Below are 18,239 nucleotides of genomic sequence, written 5' to 3'. Positions count from 1 at the left end.
AAAGCTAGAACGTTTTACTTCTTCATTTAGTTTTAGCCTACACAGTCTGTGTTCAGAATACTGCAGCATCCTCTGATCCAACTGTGGTTTTGAAGACTAATGTACTCTAGGGGGCAGGCCAGCAATGAAGAAACAACTGTTCAGCATCACACTGTTCTGCACTGAACTCAAAAACTGTTTGTTCTCCAATCTTATGAAACAATGTTTATGACATTTTATGTTGATTCTTACTGGAATTTAAGTGTGGCATTTTCCAGGACTATACAGTATAAAAAAAAAACTATTTACCAAGTATTGTTTTCATCAGCCATTCCTACAGTGTGGCTCTTAACAGACTCTTGTAGAGCTGAGCGTTTTGTTAGATTGATTAATGTGTCCTTTGCACCATGGAGTTGATGGTTTGTGGGTGTTTGTAATTGAATGTTTAAATAGTAAACTCATCTTGAATGCCTGGCTTGGGAGTCGTGTGTTAGCTGCTTGGTGTGTGTTTTCACAGTAAGTCCAAACCAGAATGCCAGGCCCTGCAAGACACCATGCTCCCTGAGAACAACCTGCTCCAACTGCACCAGCCAAGGCATGGAGTGCATGTGGTGTAGCAGCGCCAAGCGCTGTGTGGACTCCAACGCCTACGTCATCTCCTTCCCATACGGGCAGTGCCTGGAGTGGCAGACTGGAAACTGCCTGCGTGAGTACAGTCAGGATTTCTTCTTCTTCTTCTTCTTCTTCTTCTTCTTCTTGCTTGAGTCCTTGGACATTTCCTTGATCTCTCTCTCTAAAAATCTGCTTTTAATATCCACAAAAACATAAGAACCACGGTCTGAGACACAGGTATTATTAGTTCAGTGCATACATTTACTTTCATTCATTCCATAGTTCAAGCTGTCTTTGTACTGCTGGTTTCATAGGTCCTGCTGTGTTTAGCTCCTTATCTTGGGCCATCTAATGTTACCTTAGATAAGTTAGTCCAGAATCCACATTCATCTGCGAAACCAGTCGCTGGAATCTTTTTATTACAATTTTCCTTTTCCTCTTTTACCCCCTCCACCCAATAGAAGGGATGGTATGTCAGTGGAGAAATCTTTTTTCATCAGGGTATCTCTTGGAACAGCCCCCCAGATTGTACCAGAAATGTATCTGAGCAAGACTTCCAGCAGTTCCCTCATGATTGTGTTCATATGAGTGACTTTGACATATTTCAAGGTGACAGGGCTACTCCTGGTAAGCTAATCATTTGAATGATGTACCTACATAAGGAGAGTCCTGACATCCAAGACCATCATGCCCTGAGTGTCCCTTGTATCGCTAGCTTGCTGACTGGATTTATTTAACATTTTCCGTTAGCAAAGAGTTGAAAGCCTGCCTTGTACTGGAGCACTGCTGTAAAAGTTTAACTGCTGGGTCTCTTGGAAAGGCTGTTTGCAATGGAAGGAAATCTAACATTGATCTCTAAAGGTTGATTGTACAAAATGCTGACGCTGTAAAAACTGTGTGAAACTGTGTCTCGGATAGAGACTGGGAATGCTCTCCGCTAATACAGACTGTCCTAGTTTTCAGTGTGTCTCGGATAGAGACTTGGAATGCTCCCCGCTAATACAGACTGTCCTAGTTGTCTTGTGGTGTTCTTTAAAAACACTACACAGGATATTTTACAACATGACAGTGGCTGAAAACACTAGGTCTAGGTTTTCTTTTCCAGTCTCCAGGTTAGAAGCCCAAGGGTAAAAGCTCTCAATCTTGTTCCAAGGTAGTCAAGTTTCTAAATATGGTACAAACAGATCAATAATTGTATTGGTTCCAACAGTCGGCTTACGTATTCAGAGAATCCTGCAGTCTTTGAGGTAGACAATACTCTCTTCAAACTCCTTGCTCTCCTCATGAGCTCAATCCTCCTTGAGTGAGTTTTTGTTTACAGTCGACCTTGTCTCTTGTGGTGTGAGCCTTTGTACTTGAATGCTTTTTATATCCAAATAGAAAAGTGACATCCTGAAGCCTTTAGAAGATCCTGGCAGGCTGCTGTATTTCTAGTTTTAATTTGTACTTCTAAATTGGGATTCCTTTGTGAAAAGAATATTGGTATATGCACAAGTCTCCAGAGGGACGTAGTTATCCTGAGAGACTCCAAAGAGATCAGCACTCCAATATTTACAGCCTTTGAAAGCCTGTCTCCTTCAGCACAGTTTGCTTGTGCTCAAATTCTTCTGCATAAGACCGCGTGATAAATGTCTCAGACATATCTATATTGCAAGTAATGAAAGTGCATCTGTGTCATTGTGAAGTTGGCCAAAGTAAAAATACACTGTGCATGCTCGACCTATATAATTTAAGCTAGTCCATATCTCTTCTCCACATATTTTACGTTTTCTATGTATTACTGCATGTACCTAAAGTAAGACATTTTTGAGTTTGGGTTTGCTAGTACAGCCTTTTTTTATTTGTGTCAGACTGGCACAGTCATTCTCTTTTTTTTTTTTTCTACAAACCAAATCGTGAGAATTTCAATTGAAAACTGATGGGTAGGTTTATCAACTGAGATGATAACGGAACGGCATGGTGGAGTATTTCAACGTCAGTCATCTTTTAGCGGCTAGAAAGAGCAACAAAAGAATTGGTGTTTAATTCAGTTGTCATTCAAGACAGGTCTACGAAAAGGTTTATTTTTTAATGTAGAAATTATGACTCGCCGCATAAACAGTTCTGTGGATATCATAAAGATATAGGGTTATCTGACATTGTGACTTTGTTGAAAACATATGTGTTGGAGATATACTTTCTGATTTTTAAGTTTCTCAATTTTCTTTTGTAAGTTTCTGGCCAGAGTGCTTTTAGTAATGCATTGTAAATATTCTATCGATTCAAAATAAGTGTCAGGCTGCCGTCAGTTCAATGGGTGATGTTTTAATGGAACAGAATCCATCTCTTATGTTTTCTTATATTTGAATATCAGTGTTGCGTTGAGGTGAAGGAAGTCTGTCTGTCTTTTTTTTTTTTTTCTGTCCTCTTCAATTCTGTAAGTCCTCGCAAGAGCCTCAATTTAAAACTGTTGGTAAAAAAACACCCAAAAAACAACCCAACATTATAATGTCCTTTTTTTTTTTTTTTTCCTAAAATGGTGGTTGCAGTTCATTCCCACCTTAGGTACCTTGTTTTTCTTTTGTTCTTCGTTCGTAGGTTGCTTCTGTTGTATAATGGTTTCCATGGCCACTGAGAGCTTTCCTGGTGGGAGCCAGGGAGCATGTTTCAGTACATTTGTCAGGATGGTCAAATTACCTGCCACGTAAAACTTATTAAAAAAGGCAAGACCGGAACAAACGAGAGAAAAACATTCCCAGAGAGAAGACTTCCATTTAGTTGCCATAGAAACCACAAATTAAACAATGTTGGCTCATAACAAGACAGGTCCCAAGGAATCAGTTTGAAGTTGCTCCTTGGCAGAATCTGGACACTCCTCTACTAAAACCCATGAAGACCATTTCCACTTAGAGGTGCTTAACTTTAGACTTATTTGACTCTTTGTCAGATAGCGTTGGCCTCGAAGACCCTATGTAAGGGTCTGCAAAGAAATCTATATGCTTTTAATTGGACTCATTTCTTGTCATTGTGACTTAATCGTGTCTTGTAAAGAAAACTTTTGTTGTCCTTGTGTCAAATTTAAAGTTTCTCTGCAAAGAGGATTACCTACAGTTTATCGTAATAAATACATCCATTTACTCTTGACCGTTTGGGTGGTTGAATATCTCAATTTATAACATGTATTTTTCCAAAAGTATGCTTTGGTGTTTAAAATTGTGTAGACTCATAGCTGCAGTTCTGTAGGAAACCCTATTATTGTCCTTTCTTGTCATTGCACATTGATGGCCTTGAAAGCTGCCGTCACTCTAGCACTGCTTCAGTGTCTGTAGCTTTAACTGAGGTATTATATTGGGACTTTGGCTGTAAGTATTTTGTTGATCAATCCTTAAATGAAGAGTTCAGCTAGACGGACCCAGAAGGGGGGAATGCTAGCACTTTGTGCTAGCAGTATATTACATTCAGGCTGCTCACAGTTTGAGTGCCATGCCAACTGTGAAAAAAACATTGCAAATAGTGAAATTTTGTATGTGATATATTAGATGCAAATTCATTTAGTTAATTCAAAGTAGTACACACTTTAAATGATTAGGTTTACGAAATGGGTTTGACTGTACTTTAATCTTCAGAAAATAACATGCACACTGTGCATAAGACCTTTACAAAATGCAGAATAATGCTGATACCACATCATACTGTATAACTGTTGCAGTCTTTGTTTTTTTTGTTTCTTTCAGGCGTTGGCTACAGTTGAGTTGCATTGTTTGACGATCTTGTCACGATTTAAGTGGGGCCTTAATTATTTTCAGTATTACCACCATATAAAGGGAGCACTAATAATAGCACTGAGACCGAGGAAGCTTCACAACCCCCCCTTGTATATGCAATTATAGCATGAAAATAGTTATCATCTCGCCTCAGAAATTGTAAACAAATTATCCCCATAAAATTCGGCTGTGCATTGTTTCTTAAAAATAAACTACAACCAGAGATTAGAGCTTGGTTGGAGACATTGTTCTGCAGGCTGTCTGGGTGTCTTATGAGTTACACAGCTTACATTTCAAGGAGAGGTTCAGTGGCACAATTCTGATTTTATTCTGGATTTCCATTTGTTTTCATTGCGGCTGTATTGAACTTTACAAGGAGCAATGAAAATATCACATTGATGTCTGTCACACATGTCTGGAGGAGAAAAAACAAGTTACTTACAGTGTGAACATGCTGAGAGCTCTGCTAGGCACCACTGTAATCAATATCTGGAGGAACTGGTTCCAGCCTGATACAAAATCACATCATCTTATAATTACTAAAAACAAACTATATACACAACATATATATATATAAAATATATACAATATATATAAAAACTTGTTTTACCCACCCTGCCATCTAGGCAAAAAGAATGAAAAGGTCAAAAATAAATGTATAACACAAAACTTCTAATAAACAGCTGTTATATGTTGATTTAAAATGAATTGATAAAAGTCTTCAAGCATTGCAAGAGACAAGTAAGAGTTTGAAGAAAGACCAAAGACACAGGCAGCTGAAGCTCCCAACACGAAGAATTCATTTTTTCAGTGACAACCACCGGTGCTATTTCTGTGCATATTAAACACTTTAGAGTCTGTATGCAAGCTTTCTGATTGTAGCAGTATGTATCCAGAGCCTTCTGCCTTCCAGTTAGATTGCAGAGGAGTTTGTGGAAGGCTTTTGTGAGCTCTAAGTGGAGTAACATGGTTCTTGTGTCGGGGTAAGCCCCAGATAGTTTGTATCAGATGTTGTGGCTTCCAGGTTCTTACAGACCCTGGATCTCTGCTTTATTGGTTTAGCAGTGGCCTGCTTTTCAGTGTGGATGGGTGTACATGAGATGAATTGAAAACATCTGCCATGCAAGTGATCATTTTACACTGATCATTAAATAAGAAATAGAGTTGTATTATTCTATCTCCAATTGCCTGGCCTTGGAAAGGAATATTTTATTTCGTTCCTCAGCAATAACAAAGCAGGAATCGAATGTGGGAAACCTTGCTGATCACCAAAGAGGCCCATGAAGCTAGTCATGAGGTCCTGCTTATGGGATTGAAACGTAAAGCTGGCAGTTCTCATGGGTACCCAAACATAAAGCATGGAGCAACAGCTCTACCTGGATCTTCCGCAGTATATGCAGTATTATCAAGTGCTGGCATACCCTAGTATGCTTGTGCACTGGAGTGTAGCAATCCTTATCCCTAGGGAATATCCTAGACATATGACAAGCTATTTAGAAACGTGGATAAGCAAAAAGTTCTGTATGTGTGTAAACAGCTGAAAGTCTCAGCTCTTTTAGTGAACAGCACAAATTTGATTATCTTTGGACAGCTTTATATTGAAATATGCTCTGCCTTTTTATTTTCTGAAGCTCAAAACTGCTCAGGACTCCGTACCTGCAGCCAGTGTCTGGAGCAGCCAGGCTGCGGATGGTGCAATGACCCCAGCAACACCGGCAAAGGAAAGTGCATTGAAGGCTCATCAAGGGGACCAATGAAGGGGATTGGAAAGCAGAGCCAAGACCTGGTGCTTGATCAGAGCCTGTGCCTCAAGGACAAAAGCTTTGAATGGGATTTTATTCATTGTCCAGGTGAGAGTGGATTCCTGGTAAAGAACAAGAACGTTTGTTGTATCTGTTTTTTTTAAATAGAGGGTGGGGTTCAGGCTTGGTTGTGGAAATTTTGTCTAACATAATTGTTATAGAATCAATGGTCTGTCTTAAAAACATGTTCATTTTTTTGTTTGTTTGTCTGGACTTTGATGTGAGAAAATAATTTTGTTTGCTGCAGAGGATTGAGTAACATTGGTGAAAGCAGGCCTGTAAGACAGTTAAGAATGTGGTTTTGTTGCAGAAACAAATGGGACAAGGCTTTGCTCTTATTGGCATTTGCTTCTCACATTCTTCTCCCAGACCAATTCATTAAATGTGCTTTGGTCCAAGAAGCTCAGATGTTTCAGGGAATTTCATCTTATATGTACTCTGAACAGTAAATCGTGGATTTGTATTACAGGTCTGAACAAAAGTATGTATTGAAGTTCCCAGCTTTCCTTCACAAATAACCTCAAACTTATTCCTGACGGTTCATTGAACATTGATGGCTTGGCCAAGGATTAGTGCTTTTCCCCCCCCTCAGCTTTTTGTGACTAATCACTAATGCTTCTGCTGGCATTACATCAAACTTGCTAATAGTTATTGAGGGACCTGTTCAAGATAATCACCCCCTAAACTCCCCAGTCCTTTGATCCTGATCTTCATCTAGAATTAATGGGGAAAAGCTGTGTTTCAGATCGGAGTGTATAGCACTGGGTTCACTAGGTGAACTCGGCTCTTTTTGATCTTCTGCACATGTGAGTGTGTTCATACAGACCAAGGACCTGGTTTCATATAGTAGATACAGTGGAGACCCAGTATATTTCTGTTTGCAGTATGCTGCTAATACCCTGCATTTGGCAGCATTGGCAGGAACCTGGAGACCCTAAACGTTTTCTATTACTAGGTAAACGTGGGTCCTGTTTTCTTATAAATAAAATCATTGTTCTAGTCAGCCTGAATTCAACCCTGAAGTATTATGTAGTGCAGTATAATGGTGAAGATTTTCATTTTTTAATGGACAGTATTGCAGTGCAGTTGTGAAGGTTAAGTTGTTAATTAAAATAATATCTGTAGATATTCTACACTGTACAAGCTTTATAGAAAAGGTTTGAGCAACGCACTTGAGTTCTGACCCACAGATCTTTTCTTTAGATATCAGGTTTCAGCACTTCTGTGGTGTTTCTTGGTGACTCATTTGGAAAATGGGTGAATTATTGATCGAAAATGCAATGTCATTAATTGTACCAACGTTGTTGTCTTTCCCAGCGTGCCAGTGCAACGGACACAGCACATGTGTGAACAGCAGCGTTTGTGAACAGTGCAGAAACCTGACCACAGGAAAGCAGTGCGAGGCCTGCATGGCTGGATACTATGGGGACCCTACGAACGGAGGGAAATGCCAGGGTGAGTTTGACACTTTCAAATGCTTTGTATTTGGCTGAACTCGCACACCACTCTGTGGTACACATTGGAAGGGTTAAGCAGTTCATATAGTCGCTTGGTTTATAGGTGTATAGCTTGGTTTATGTTTTATGTACAGAACCTTTTAAACTCCATTCCCTTAGCTCTTATTTTAAATCCTATGCCGTGGTAATGCTTTGGTGTTCACTTTCCTTGCTTTAATTCACTTGATGGTATCTTTGCATAAATTGCATTTTATCTTTGTTCTTAAAAGAGTTGCACTTCTAATATTTGGAAGGTTTCCATATAACGTGAATGATATAAATGGAGTGGTGAAGAATAATACCTTGCCTGGTTGACAGAGGCACATTATCCTGTGTTTTATAAGCCATTCAATAATTCTTGTTCATTCTCTCATGTCCTGAAGTTGCCTGAGCGCCCCACTGCTGTCAGTAGCACCACCACGGGAATTTGATTGATGGTAGCTTTCTAGGTCTTCAGGCTGTATTATCTTTTCTAACCAAAAAGCACTGTGCCACCCTCTGTGAAATATGTTAAATGACATAATGGTTCGAAGTAATTTATTAGTTTAGCAAAAGTATGTATTGTACATCTTGTGTAAATTACTCTTCCTGGGCTGCAGTAATATTTCACTGACAAATGGTCCAGAGGTTAAAGAAAAGGGCTTGTAACCAGGATGTCCACGGTTCAAATCCCGGCTCACTCACTGACTCGCTGTGTGTGTGACCCTGAGCAAGTCACTGAACCTCCTTGTGCTCCGTCTTTCGAGTGAGAAGTTGTTGTAAGTGACTCTGCAGCTGATGCAAGTCACCTTGGATAAAGGCGTCTGTTAAATAAACAAATAATAATATATTGCAGGTATTTTTTATTTTTTTTTACCTTTTAATATGTATTTAAGCTTTGTACAAGTGTAATGCTTATCTCCACACACTTACAGAGAAAGCTTGAAAATGGAATGGAAAGGGTTAAACATTTGTATTCTTTTACCCTCCTATCCTGTGAATTCTCCTATTTTCTAATTGTTTCTGTTTCTTGTCACATCATTAAGGCTTATTTGTTTTTAAGTTTAAGCTGAACAAGGCTGAAGGCCATGTCAAGAAGCTGATATTCTGTATCCTTCAAGGTCTGCGTCATCAATGTGAGAGTGAAAGATAGAGAGTGAGACTAATCTGATTACCTTCAGCACCTGTGTGAACTTCCCTGCTGAAAAGGGCATTGGGAGAGTTAATTGTGAGCTTCCCTGCTGAAATTAATTGAGTTAATTGCTGCTGTTAAAGGGAGGGATTGCATCTGTTTATTATTATTATTATTATTATTGTTATTATTATGTTTTAAATATTTAACCACAAAGAGCAAGTAAGCTGATTTCAAGAGTATTCTTTCAGATACATCCAATACAATTCTGGCATTCCTTCCATCAAATCAACAGTACGAAAGTCACTCTTGAATCAGGACTTAAAGGATGTGTTGCAGTAAGAACACCTCTTAAGAAAGGGGAACACAACTAAAAGGCTAAAATAAGCACAAGAACACAGAAATTGGAACAATTGTCAAAGGTGCTTTGGGCTGTTGATGGATGGACAGCGACACCTATTCCTTCTGCCGGTTCTGCTGTCAATTCAGCGCTTCTCCTCTTTCTATTCCTTAAGGATGTTTTCTTCAAGTGTTGCTCATCCTTGTTAGACAGCTTGTTGGGTCTTCCAGTCCTGGGTTTATCAATTACAGATGATGTCTTTCTGTACTGCACACCTTTTGAAAGCTATTTCACTCAATGTTTTTTTTATTTATGCAGGTCAAGGTTGTTATAGTAGAAAACAATGGTGGAGGCTTTGAGTAAATTATTGATGCTCATAATGCATCAGAGTAGAACAATGCATCATGTCTAAGACTTTTGCACAGCAGTGTATATGAATGTGTACGAACTGTGTGTGTTCTTTCTCTGTGTGCTAAATAACCGTTATGTTTCTTTAATTATATATTGATAAGCCCTCTGTGTGTATAATTTCAATGGAAGCGAGATTATCAGTTCATCACCAGCTATTGTCTGTATTGTCGGCACATTCCTTTTGATGTTGTTAGTTTAAAAGCCCAGGGAATCGTGTCTAAAACCTAGAAATGGTATTGTTTAATTACCAGAGAGAACAAATAGAAGAGCTTCATAAACATTTGCATATGCAAAAATAAAAAGCTGTGTTGTTGCTCCAAGCTGTGCAGAATAATTTAAAACATAACTAAACCATGCCCAAGACACTTAGCACAGAGTGCTAATACAGAGTACAGAGTGCTAATATAGAGTGCTAGTACAGAGTACAGAGTGCTAATATAGAGTGCTAGTACAGAGTACAGAGTGCTAGTACAGAGTGCTAATACAAAGTACAGAGTGCTAATATAGAGTGCTAGTACAGAGTACAGAGTGCTAATACAGAGTGCTAGTACAGAGTACAGAGTGCTAATACAGAGTGCTAGTACAGAGTACAGAGTGCTAATACAGAGTGCTAGTACAGAGTACAGAGTGCTAATACAGAGTGCTAGTACAGAGTGCTAATACAGAGTGCTAGTACAGAGTACAGAGTGCTAATACAGAGTGCTAGTACAGAGTACAGAGTGCTAATACAGAGTGCTAGTACAGAGTACAGAGTGCTAATACAGAGTGCTAGTACAGAGTGCTAATACAGAGTAGAGTGCTAATACAGAGTGCTAGTACGGAGTACAGAGTGCTAATACAGAGTGCTAATACAGAGTGCTAGTACAGAGTACAGAGTGCTAATACAGAGTGCTAGTACAGAGTGCTAATACAGAGTGCTAGTACAGAGTACAGAGTGCTAATACAGAGTGCTAGTACAGAGTACAGAGTGCTAATACAGAGTGCTAGTACAGAGTACAGAGTGCTAATACAGAGTGCTAGTACAGAGTGCTAATACAGGGTGCTAATACGGAGTACAGAGTTCTAATACAGAGTGCTAATACGGAGTACAGAGTGCTAATACAGAGTACAGAGTGCTAATCTCTGTCTTGCAGTGGAACGTCAGAGAGAAAAGGACTGTGATACCTCACAGGGTGCCTAACCCAAACTAATGCTAAGATCACTAATCCCAAGTCATTTCTTACATATTCAATTAAAAAAAGCACATTGTTTACAGTGGAGCTGTTGCATGCTAGTTCAGTGATCAGGTTGGTAGTCTTGAGCTGACAACTCAAATATAAAATGTGCCATAAGGATGTCAGACTGGACAAAGCCATTGCTGATGGGAGAGAGTTTTCTGCACTGGTTACATGAAGTATACAATTGTTGGCATTTCAAAAGCTGTCATTGATTTTCCAGTTCTAATCAGTGGCTTTTTATTGTGGAGATGAATTGATCAGGTATGGCCTTACCTGTTTGTAGAAGTGATGTCATATCATAACACTGTAATATGTCTAAAACATTCAATTATATTTAGTAGTCTTTATTTTTACATGGCATTAGAATTGTCAAGTCAAAAAGAAAAGAAAAAAACATGTAATTTGAGTAAGTTCTGATTAAATCCGTGCACATTCACCATTCTGTGTGTAAGACCTCGCAGCGAGCCCCATTAAATAATCAGGATTATCTAGAGTCCCGATAGGGGACGGGACCACGATGTGCTGGTACCACTGCGCTCAGAATCCCGATAGTGGACGGGACCACGATGTGCTGGCGCTTACCACTGTGCGCTCAGAGATCCCGATAGTCAGGACGGGACCACGATGTGCTGGTACCACTGCGCTCAGAATCCCGATAGTGGACGGGACCACGATGTGCTGGCACCACTGCGCTCAGAGTCCCGATAGTGGACGGGACCACGATGTGCTGGTACCACTTCGCTCAGAGTCCCGATAGTGGACGGGACCACGATGACTAATAGGTGTAAAGATTAGACTGACTAAATGAGAAACACAATAGGAATAGTTCAGCAGCACGGTTTGAAGCTGGCATCGTGGGGTTTGAATGCTGCTGAAATGATTCTCCACGTCCCTCTTTCCCAGCATGTCGGTATGTTATTAAGCCTGATTCATAGCTGTGTGATTGGTTTGACTTTTCATTTCTATGCATTTACATTCCGAGAAAGGGAACAGATTCACAGCTGCCAAGCATCACGTCTAGACACACCATTAGACCCAAGTGTAGGAAAGGAGACAAATGCATTAAAAAATACATTTTAAAAAGGATTCATCGGAAGAGGAGCTTGTTTGCAGATTAGTGTGCAGTACCAGAATAGAGCGTGCAGTACTAGATTACAGCATGTAGTGTAGATTACAGCGTGCAGTACCAGATTACAGCTTGCAGTATAGATTACAGCCTGCAGTACCAGATTACAGCCTGCAGTACCAGATTACAGCCTGCAGTACCAGATTACAGCGTGGGACAGTATGTGGCAGGTAGAGTTCTGACTGGAAGAAGGGTATCTGTCAAAACACTCAATATGTGCAGTTGTGTGAGAAATTGAGTGTACCAGCTCAATAAGAGCAAACCAGTACTGAGGCTAATACAAAATAGGCGATTAAAAACAAAGACGCACGAATTATGGATTTTAAAGGATGCATTATATATATATATATATATATATATATATATATATATATATATATATATATATATATATATATATATATATATATATACACATTGCTCTTCTGCAGTATGTTTCTTGTTTTATTTCTCAAATACTACTGTACAATTTAACCATATTTTAATTACTAATAATAATTAATAATTGTGGCTACCTTTCAGGGATTTATTCCCCATAAAAATTGATACTCATGGGTAATGATGTAAAAGAAATTATATTTAAAAAATAAACAAATAAATAAAAAAGTTGCAGCAATATGCCTATTACAAAAATGGTTGTTGTAGTTTAAACGTGTCAGGTATTAAAGTATTTCTAGTGGCAGTTCTTGACATTATTAGATTGAGGGTTCAGAATGCTCCCATCAATAGCCGTAGAATATTAAAGATTACCTGTTTTTGATTGGCCAGGGTAATGCTTTCTATGAATCCCTGTAGGTTTATACTACCTGGTCGACTGCTTGAGGATTCTACTGAAATTTACAAAAGTAAAATGTAGACTTGTAATATGAATGGACTATGAATGGATGGACTCTTCTAGTTTCTGTAAGCTTTCCTCATGCACATTTTTACTGAATGTTTTCTAATTGCACTCTGCAGTCTTCGTAAGGAGCGGAGCTCGGGAGATCCCACCATGTTTAATTGTTGCTTGTAAAATGTGTGCATTTGTCCATATGCTCATTCCCAGGATGCTTGTGGATAATATGTATCAGTCAGATGTAATCAAAAGATTGGTGAAAGCAGGATCAATACACTGTTGGGTTTTTATTTTTCAGGTTTTTTTTTGTTTCTTTCTTTTAAGCTTGAAGATGAGACATTATCTTGTGATTGCCACTCAAGATAATGTACTCAGAAAACTTGCATTTCTAACTCTACTGCCATGTATTGATTTTCCTGGGGAAGTTTCATTAAAATGTTTTTATAAAGTCATTTTTTAAAATGACATCTTGAGGGATGGGCAACATCCCCCATTGGCAGGAACTCGAAGAATATTTATGCCAACGGCAGGTAGGAGGGGGAGGGGGGGGGGGAGGGGGGGGACCAAGTACAAGATGAAAGTCTATAAGTCTATTCCAATCAGCAACAACCTATTTCCTGTGAATAAAATGATTTATTCCAACTGACATTAAACCTCTGTGTTTGTTTTGAAAGAAAACTCTTTAACAAATGAAGCATTTGTAGCTTTTAACAAGCTTTCAATCACTCTTAATTACTAAAGGGCAAGGTAACAACTCTGCTGCGTTTCGACAAGTGCAAGGAGACGCAGGATGCTGAAAGGCATCTGTTCCTCGTGAGCGTGCAGTCTATCACTGGATAGTCTTCCTGGGCTGCACAGGCTGATGGAGAGACTTGATGCAGCACCCGTGCAGTATCTACCACAGGGTGTTAGAATGAGACAGAGGACTTCTTCAGATGAAGCTGGCAGGGTCTCATATGTATAGCAGACTCTGTTGAGAATCGCAGTCGAATGTTTACACGAAACCAAGCAGCCCTCTGTTTATCCTTCTGTTTGAAGTAACACTTCCTGAGGGGTGATAGAAAGCGCCCCACAGATATGGGAATGAAATCTCCCCATGATTGTTAACTGGGTCGTGTATGTGTACAATTTTCTTATAGAGTAATACTGCAATAATTATTCTACTGTCTGCATCTAAATATATATATATATATATATATATATATATATATATATTATAATATATTTCATATTATAGGCTAGTTTCAGAGAGCGTATCACAGTCTCTAGAACAAAGATATTGAGAACTCTCCGACTACTCTTTGTTTAGCTGGACCTTACCCTGGGACTTGAAAAGTTGACTGACTATATGAACGCATATAAAATATGGTTTTTTTTTTTTTTTTTTTGCTTTTTTTATGCCGAAGACATGCTATTGCTGTTAAGTATTCTTTATTTTTATTTATATTTATTTATTTATTTATTTATTTTTTACAATGTAGCAACAACTAAAAAAAAAGTTTGAATAAATACACACACTTGACAAACAAGATTCCAGTAATAGAAAGCAATCTGTGATAAGACTTGTGCTGTCCTATCATCAAATCCAATCAGTTACTGCTTAGACAGCCAGCACTTGGTACTTACTCAGCAGTGGTGTAAAAGCAGGACCACTGAATTGATGAGAAGTTGTACAGCTCCATGGAATGGCATGGTGGAAATGAGGAAATCCGGCAGCTTGATTTATATCAAATCCCTTTATCCCCTTCACAGTCTTCCAAAGGATTCATGCTGATCTCATAATGGCTTTCATTAGTGCTGGTGATGAAATTCTCCTCCACTTTCTGGAGGAGCGTCCATCGGACAGAGATAAATGGGGCACATCAGATATGTTCCTTCTTCTGTGACTGAATATTGCACCTTGTTATTTGTGTAGATGTACAATTTCATAAACGAGACCAGAGATGTTCTGTGCAGCTTGAGGAGTGAAGCATAGCTAAATTAGTAATGCAGGTCAACATAATGTTGCTTTAAAGCTTTGCTTTGTATGGATTACATGCAGTATACATTACAGTAATATGCTGAATGGAATGCACATCCATTAGTTATGTGAATATTCATATGAGCAAGATAAATTAGACTAATTATACAACACACTTTCAGTAAAAGCATTATTTTCTAAATTACTGTATGTTGTATACATAATATAGTTGAAGAATATAACCTCCAAAAGAGAATGCATGTAATCACTTCACTTCTGATCCTTTCTGCAGCAGAATCAAATTGTTTTTGACAAAAACAAATTGTATTCTCCGTTATTTCTTTGTGTTCTACACGGACCACTTTTTATTTACCCGCGTAATGCACTGAAACTATTGAATTAGTTATGTCTGGGGATTGTTCTGCAAGGGTTAGTGCTGGAACAGTTAAGGTGGTTGTAAGCTTATTTCATTCTTATTATTTTTATATTCTAGTGGCTGACCTAGCAAGACTAACATCTTGAACTACTGATTGTGAATGCGTTAAAGTGTTTGCTTTTCAAAGTGGCGTGACTGTGAACCCCTCAGATAGCAGGGTATTTGATGTGTAAATATACAAACTGCATTTCAACATCAGATCTGTCAGGCTAAGCCATCGATTGTGTCGGGTTGTAGGTTTTATGTCTGAAACTGTCTTCAGTTAGACAACATTATCAAATAAATAATTCAATAGATTACTTGCTTTTATTCAAAATAGAAATGCTCCTGCAGTATAGGTAATTCTGAGAAAAGTTATTAGAAGAAGTTGCTGCGGTAGAACATAAAAGGCAACATCTTTTGAGAGAAGTGGTGGCCTAAATAATAAATGTGAAGCTGGGTTTTGTGCACAGGTTACAACAGCTTGTGTAATTCAAAGAATTTCATTGTTGTTTATGGTTGCCTTTAAATGCTGAGCAAGCAACAAGCAAGATGCCCCAGTTATATTATGGGAGTACATTTTTATGGATTTTAATTGAGCTATAAATCATCTGGCAGCCTTGGTGTGCTGGGAAAGCTGTGCATAGATTTTGTGTTGCTTCCAGCCTGTATTGGCAAAACACAGTTAAGCATATCGTTTCTTTAAGACTTCTGTAATGATAGCATAGTATTGCCCTCTTTCTTTCTTTGAGATATTTCAATGCAGGTTCCACACTTCTGGGCTATGAACTGGGTACATTACACTTTACGTAGCATCTTTTATATCACATGGGGGTAATTTTATTTATTTACTTATCAACTTTGTGTGTTTTATATATATATATATATATATATATATATATATATATATATATATATATATATATATATATATATATATATATATATATATATATAAATAACAAACATGACAAATAAACGCCTCACTTTCTGACCAAAGAAGGTCCCCACAGAGCACTCATGTCGTCAGTAGTGTGTAAACGTACAAGAGTTCATAAGTTTTGATCGTCGTAACAAGCCCTTTGCATGCTCTTCAACTGTAGTGATCTGGCTGGTACAATAGTGTCTGTGCTACTCTGGTTCCAGATCCTCACAGCTTGATAGTGTGGACTGAATTGTGTGGACTGAATTGTGAAATCCACTTGGCTCCAAATAGGGTGACTGTGCTTTGTTGTGATATAACCTGTCAAAAACATACATGTTTTCAAAAGAAACTCCATGCAGTTCTATAAAATCTCACAAGAATCTGAAGCATATAGTACTGCCAATTATATGTACATACAGCTATTACATTCATAAACTAAAAAAAAAAAAACTCCATACATTAAACACTGATGAATTTTGAAAAACTGAACTTCATCTTTTTAGTCATTATTGCTGGCTTCCTTGAGCAGTGTTCTGGGATCTCCAGAGGTTTTAAAACAGTAGTGTGAGTTTGTTTGTATTTAGGTCAAGATCTGTAGCTGAACTGACCCATCATTGCGGTAAAGGAAATGCATTTATCAGGGGGGGGTATGTGGAGCAGCAGGTTCGTTCACTTGCCCTCCAGGCGTCTGGAGGATAGGGTTCAGAGGTGGCACAGGCCACAAGTGAAAGCAATTTGGTGGTCTTATAAATACGCATCACATAACCCCCATGCAATGATGGTGTGCTTGAGATGCCCAAGACTGGATAAGCTGTGTGGGTGTTAACTCTTTCAGCACAGGTATACTGCTCTAGGTGAGATACTGACTCAAAGCAGAATACCATTTAACAACTACAGTTTTCTAGTGTGTGCATCAATGCCCCTTTTAAATTTCTATTTCAATAGAAATGTACCTGTTGAAGTTAGTTATCCTAGGGTAGCCTTTTAGCATAGGTAACCTCAGTAGATTGCCTTACATTCTCAATATTCCAATATCTAACCCCCTCTGAATGTGACTATATATTCAGTTCATTTAATCTAAATACATATGTTCAATCATGTATTAAACTGAATAACTATTGCATTCTTCACATTTGTGGCATGTTTGTTTGAATGATGCTCCTCATCTTTGTGGTTTTTATTTCACAAAATGCAGTTGACATTACATTTTAGATGAATTGAAATAAACTGAAAAGTACCGTTGCTGAAGGCTTATGCATTTGCTTGCAGCCATGTTTTGTATTTCACAGATTGTGCTTAAGATATAAATACATGAAAATGCATGTGTGTTATTAATGAACCCAGGAAGCAGTTCATTACAGTGCGTGTTCCTTTTAGAGTTGCAGGTGTAATTCTGCATTGCAGCTCTCCAATTAGACGTGGAAATTCTTTTACCTGTCAGAGTTTATGGATCATTGTGATTTAAACTGACTGAACATCTTGTTCTTTCTCCCACAGGATGTAAATGCAATGGACATGCAAATAGTTGCCATTCGCAGTCAGGAAAATGCTTCTGCACTACCAAAGGAATCAAAGGAGACCAATGTCAACTGTAAGTATTGAAACAATGTGTTATGATGCATCTGTTTTAATAAATGTCACATTTGTTTTGCGTATAACCCATCTTTTCATTGCTCTGCTGTCTTTCCTCTACTTTGCAAATTGTCCGATTTTTTGCTCTGCCTTTTTTTTATTTTTTATTTTTTTATATTACTGACAATTTCCTGATACCGTCCTCCCATTGCTGAGGATGGTGCCACTGTCAAGATGTTAATATTTTCAATGTTTTGTTTCAATTGAAAGTGTAACACATTGGCGATTCCCAGTTGTAGTTTGGTTAGCGTTGCAATTTTTTAAACTGGTTTCTGGTTGCATTGTAGGCATGCTTCAGCGATTGCATACTTCCTGTTAAAAAAAAAAAAAAAAAAAAGGGTGTGTGGTTGACCGGTCAGTTCGTAAGTTTGGTGTTCATAAGCCTGAGGAAACATGAAGCCACTTTGCGGCTTGGAACTTGCTTTCAGGAAACTAGGTTTCAGACCACTGCACAGCACACCAGGGGAGACTTGGGGTTTGATGCAGCAAAGTTGCCTCAAACTAAGATTTCAAGCCACTGTTCTTTGAAAATATGTTTTTGTGTTCTCTCAACTTTACTCGGGGCGGGGGCGGGGGGGTTTACTGCACTGTAGCTTGAAATCTGCTAATCTGTTTGTGATGAAACTTGTATAAAC

General features: G+C 38.5%; 1 protein-coding gene across 4 annotated transcripts in view; it reads left to right on the top strand.

Annotated features, from left to right (window-relative positions):
- The window catches only part of LOC121326006 (attractin-like protein 1), a 175,064-nt gene that overhangs the window by 50,753 nt on the left and 106,072 nt on the right, over positions 1–18,239 (top strand). For all 4 annotated transcript variants that reach the window (XR_005951405.1, XM_041269138.1, XM_041269139.1 and 1 more), the window contains exons 17-20: positions 497–685; positions 5,966–6,184; positions 7,454–7,591; positions 17,470–17,563. Coding sequence is in view for 3 of the 4 variants with exons in the window: in XM_041269138.1 (XP_041125072.1) it covers positions 497–685; positions 5,966–6,184; positions 7,454–7,591; positions 17,470–17,563 (640 nt within the window). In the remaining variant the exon portion in view is untranslated. The remainder of the gene's footprint in view (positions 1–496; positions 686–5,965; positions 6,185–7,453; positions 7,592–17,469; positions 17,564–18,239) is intronic.

Source organism: Polyodon spathula, chromosome 13, assembly GCF_017654505.1.
Source record: "Polyodon spathula isolate WHYD16114869_AA chromosome 13, ASM1765450v1, whole genome shotgun sequence".
NCBI lineage: Eukaryota > Metazoa > Chordata > Actinopteri > Acipenseriformes > Polyodontidae > Polyodon > Polyodon spathula.
The sequence above is the reverse complement of the archived record's forward strand: the minus strand, read 5'-3'. Positions and strand labels throughout refer to the sequence as shown.